Below are 4947 nucleotides of genomic sequence, written 5' to 3'. Positions count from 1 at the left end.
TTGTGTAGTTTCATCATGTAATACTCAATGCCTACAAAGTGTAATGGAGGAGTCCTCCCAACTTAGACAAGTTTTTTCTGGTCAAATGCATACAAGAGTGATATGTATCATTCTTCTTCATGTGTTGGAGGCTAAGGTTTATGTCCTCCTCGGTATACTTATCCTTTTTTATTATATATGGGTTGGGGTCTATGCCTAACCCCCACCATGGCTCTTTTGTTTAAAAAAAAAAATGCATGTAGTACGCGTGTTTTGGTTTAAAATTGAAATAAACATAAAATTTTCAAGAATACTAGTAGTAGTTATACCTCATAGATATATAAGCAAGTAAATGTTCTGATTACAACTCTGAGCCTTCTTTTCTCAAGAAGGAATACAAAAAATCCAAGAACAGATAAAAATTCCACAGTGAATCCCATTTTGATACATTTTGCATCGATGTAATCAATAGGAAAAATTCAGATGATAAAAAATTACAAAACTTACTCCAAACTTATTTGTTTAATTTCTTTATCAGCTGCACAAAATGGAATGGACTGTGAAATCAAATACTGAATTTAGATATAAAATCTATCACTCATCACTGTAACAGAGGATTCTTCTTTCTCCTCTTATTAAACAAACAACAACAACAAGCCATTTTCTCTTTTAAGTCCTGACCAAAGGAGAATTCATTGGAGAATGAGCTGGGGAATTGAAATCATCCAATCTCCGAAACGATAAGCTGATTTGAAGTTTGCTCCTACTGCATTGTTTCTTGAATGCAGCAACTTTATTAGTAATTCCCTTTGTTTGAAGCACAAAATTCCTTATCCTTCTTATAGCAATTCTCATAGTTTCATCGTCCATATTCGCGAAACAAACCCTAAACCAACCTGGTTCAGAACAATGAAAAGAACAACCTGGTGAAACATTAAGTTTCACTTCATTGATAATAATTCTCCACAGTTCTAACTCAGCTTCAAATGTTGAATCTTTTAGTAGCCTTCTTAAATCCATCCAAAAAAATAAACCGGCGTTACTCTTCAATGTACTAATTCCAACTTGTGCTAGTCCTTTAGAGAACATCCCCTGCCTTATTCCAAGCCTTTCAGAACTCTCAGCAATGAATTTTTCGACGAAAATTTCATCAGACAACATTGATGCAATCAAATGTTGTGTCTGTGTTGAAACTAGCCCGAAGCTCGACATTTTTCTAGCGATGTTCACTACTGTATTGTTGTACGAGTAAACAATTCCGACCCTGAATCCTGGAAATCCTAAATCCTTGGACAAGCTATAAACTATATGTACCAAATCTTGGTTGCATAATCCAACGTTTTCCTCTAGTATTTCGGAAATGCTGATGAAATTTGGCTTATTAAAGACAGTAGCAGCATAAATTTCATCGCATACTAAATGGATGTTTTTCGAATTAACGAAACTTACTATGTCTTTGAGCGTGTCCCGGTCGAGTAGAGTGCCTAATGGATTTGAAGGATTGTTTATAAGCAAACCCTTTATTTTGATATTGGATTCTTGAGCTTTCTCATATGCAGATTCTAAGGCTTTTCTAGTGACTTTGAAATCATTAGAACTGTCACAAACAACAGGAAATAGTTGTACACCAGTTCTCCACCTCAAATCTCTGTCAAATCTGCAATACAAATGGAAATTTTACTTTAGTACCACAAATAAGACGGATTATCTGCTACGTTATGTAAAAATATATTGATAACCAGTGGTGGAGCCACATATACTGACACCCCTTTGTCAGAAAAGTGTACTGTGTAGCTAGGTAAATTTATTTCTTTAATGTATATACTACATGTTGACATCCCTTGGCAGCTTCGTGTGTTTTAATTCTTTATATTTTGATCCCCTCAGTGAAAATTCTAGCTCCGCCACTGCTAATAAGGTAAATACTTTTTTACATTGTCCGCATGTAGAAGTTAAATTAATCCTATATATAGACAGTAGCTAAAGAAACATCTTCTTTGTTTTTTTCCTTTACTTTGTTCCTTTGTGCTGAAAAGCAAACTAAAAGAACATGCAACATTTTTTATGCTTTGTAACATGGCCTAGTTGTCCTTGAGATGACCGATGAAACATGTCTGATCAGACGTAGGACATTATATTCGGTATTGTTTCTAATAAAATGAATTATGAATGACTTTATGGGGCAAAATGATAAATAAATTGATAATGACACAACTTAATTATTCAAAAGTGGGTATATGATCTGTGAGTTTTTTGTCTTCGTCACTTAGTACCAGGAAGTTATGACGAATGTTACTAGAGGACCCTACTTTCTCTATTTTGTGTTGATGAGTAATTGATTTCATGTCCCACAACAATAATTTAACTAGGTCCAAGCACCCAAAATAAGTTAAAAATATGTAGGTCAAGAGAAGACACTAATGATAGTGATTTGTAAAAGATAAGATCGCCCAAGTTGATGAAAGAAGAAAAAAGATTAGATAGGAATTTCTTAATTAGAGAAAATATTAGTAAATTTTGAGTTGGTAAGGAGTAAGGACTCTAAAAATAAATTTTTCTTTCTTTTGGGGCTTTCTTAATTGGATGGTGATAATGTTTAGAAGGTTTTATGCTATATTAATTGAAATTAATCAGGATAGTGAATTTCGAATACGGAATAATTAAAAGAAATAAGGTTTTAATTTCTTACGCAGGATAATATGGTGTAGGAACCAAAAATGCATCACCAGGATCAGCCAAGCAAAAAGCCAACATTTCATGAGCTCCAGTTGCTCCTCCACTCATAACTATGCGATTTGGGTCAAATGTGACTTTGTCTCCTCTTACTCTCTCCATAAACCTTGCAACTGCCTGAAATTAAGATTCATATATGTTCCATAAGGTAATTAGAACACTGAATAAATATAATATGTAAAAAAGGCAATCGATACATAACGCATCTCGCGTGGGCGCAAGGTCTAGGAAAGGGTCGCACTAATGTAAACAGCCTACTCTAACAGTTGTGGATGTCCATTATAGATTATGGGTGCCTGAGCACCCATTGTTTTTGGAGCCAAACTTTGTAGTTATATAGAAAAAACTAGTAAACTATACAAATATATTAATTAAACACTCACTCTCAGTAGTAATTTTCAGATTAAAAATAATTGAGCACCCATAATTTAAAAATTCTGGATCCGTCACTGTCTAATGCAAGAGTCGGTGGCTGCTTCCACAGCTCGAACCCGTGACTTACAGGTCAAACGGACATAACTTTTACCGTTGCTCCAAAGCTCCCCTTCGATATAATTAATGAACAAGAAATAAATAGCAACTACTAATTTGGATTTGTAAGCTCTTTTTTTTTTTAGAAAAATAAAATACCATACCTGTCTAAACTCAGGCAAGCCATGATAGTCTTGAAAAATAGCAATATCCTTGAAATCTTCAGCTCCTTCAGTTGTGCAAATGGAGGCTTTTGGGTTATTGACCACCCATTCTTGGATTAAATCAAAGCAAAGCTGCAAAATACATCAAAATACAGAAATTAACAAAAACTCTAAAGTTTTCAGTTTTAGCCATTTTATCAAGAAAATAGCAGAGAATATATCATTTTTATCTCCTACCTGATTTTCTGCAAGACCCATCTGAATAACTCCATTAGGATTGTTAGAGAGATGAAAAGGATCATTTTCATAAGCCTTCCAACCATCAAAATAAGCTGAGTTTTCTCCATGTCCATCATTTGTGGCTATTTTTGAAAGAAGCTGCTGCTTTTGGTTGCCTGAAATGAACACCATCTTCTGAAAGTTGTAGAGAAAATCAAAGATTATCAAAAAAAATGAAGTGGGTGCTGGCCAATTTTGTAAAAGAAGCTGTTTTGACACTTTGAATATTAGACTGTAGAAAGTGCTGTAATTTTTGGAATGAACAATGAAGTGGGAAGTGATGCCCTTATTTATACTCGTAATTATCAGTGCTACATTATATTGTGTATTTGTGAGTATACAGTATACACCGCACGCGTAGGAGTATTTATTTTGAAAATAAAATCTTGAGATACGGTAGGTGATTAGTACGTAAGTGTGTGCTAATAGCGCACTAGTTATGAACTGTTAAGATTCCCTCTTTAATTTCTAATCTTCCTACCAAACACTAACTCTCGCAGATAAATATATAAGAGGTCAACAACATTAATACGTACTTAGTTTTTTTAACACAAAAATATACTATTTAAGCAAAAGTTTTGAATTCGTCCGTGTTAGTTTCTACGTTCGCCCTAAGTGTACTAGAATGTCACTTAAAATATTTTCTTAAGAAACTTGCCAATGTCAAAAAATTTCTACAAAAATCTTCAAGATAACAAAATTAAACATTAATGCTAGTTCATTATTTGTTGCAGACTTTTGAAAATTTCTTGAAGACCCCTTAAGTGATCGAGTTTTATAGGCTCCTATTCCTTCAAATTTCTACTTGAAAAGTGCATATCCTGAGAAATATTACTTGAACCTACAACTTTCAAGGCGGGGCATAAATTTACATAAAAATCTATTAAAATTGTGAGAAATAGTAGAAATGAAACCATAATTTTAAAAATATAATAGTTTCAATGCTAAAAACCTTAAATGTTGAACCCTTAGAATTTAAATTAGCTATATTACTAAAGGGTAAGGGTCATGGTGGGCAGAGGCGAATCCAGGATTTAAATTCTATGGGTTCAATTTTTAAGATTTTTAACATTGAACCAATTATATATTTAAAGTTATGGGTTCAAATCTATTATTTTTGCAATTTTAATGAATTTTTACACATAAATTTCTATTCTGCGTCGAAAGTTATGGGTTCAATTGAACCCGTAACTTTCACACTGCATCCGCCTCTGATGGTGGGATGGATAGAACTTTTTTTAGAACCCTAGTACTGAAAAAGTTTTGGTAGAGAGTGCTTCCCCTTTTAATAGGTCATGTGTGTCGTTAATTCGGATTAGTC

The 4947-nt window shown here is 33.6% G+C and overlaps 1 protein-coding gene across 1 annotated transcript; it reads right to left on the bottom strand.

Annotated features, from left to right (window-relative positions):
- Window positions 1–286: 286 nt before the first annotated feature.
- Window positions 287–3903, bottom strand: LOC107792559 (1-aminocyclopropane-1-carboxylate synthase-like). The gene is made up of 4 exons (XM_016614783.2): window positions 3585–3903; window positions 3348–3479; window positions 2669–2829; window positions 287–1636 (listed from the first exon to the last, which is right to left on the bottom strand). Exons 1-4 carry the CDS (start codon window positions 3756–3758, stop codon window positions 649–651), a joined length of 1455 nt encoding a protein of 484 aa, XP_016470269.1. The 5' UTR covers window positions 3759–3903; the 3' UTR covers window positions 287–648.
- Between the last annotated feature and the right edge of the window lie 1044 nt (window positions 3904–4947).

Source organism: Nicotiana tabacum, chromosome 1 (genome assembly GCF_000715075.1).
Source record: "Nicotiana tabacum cultivar K326 chromosome 1, ASM71507v2, whole genome shotgun sequence".
In the NCBI taxonomy this organism is placed as follows: domain Eukaryota; kingdom Viridiplantae; phylum Streptophyta; class Magnoliopsida; order Solanales; family Solanaceae; genus Nicotiana; species Nicotiana tabacum.
The sequence above is the reverse complement of the archived record's forward strand: the minus strand, read 5'-3'. Positions and strand labels throughout refer to the sequence as shown.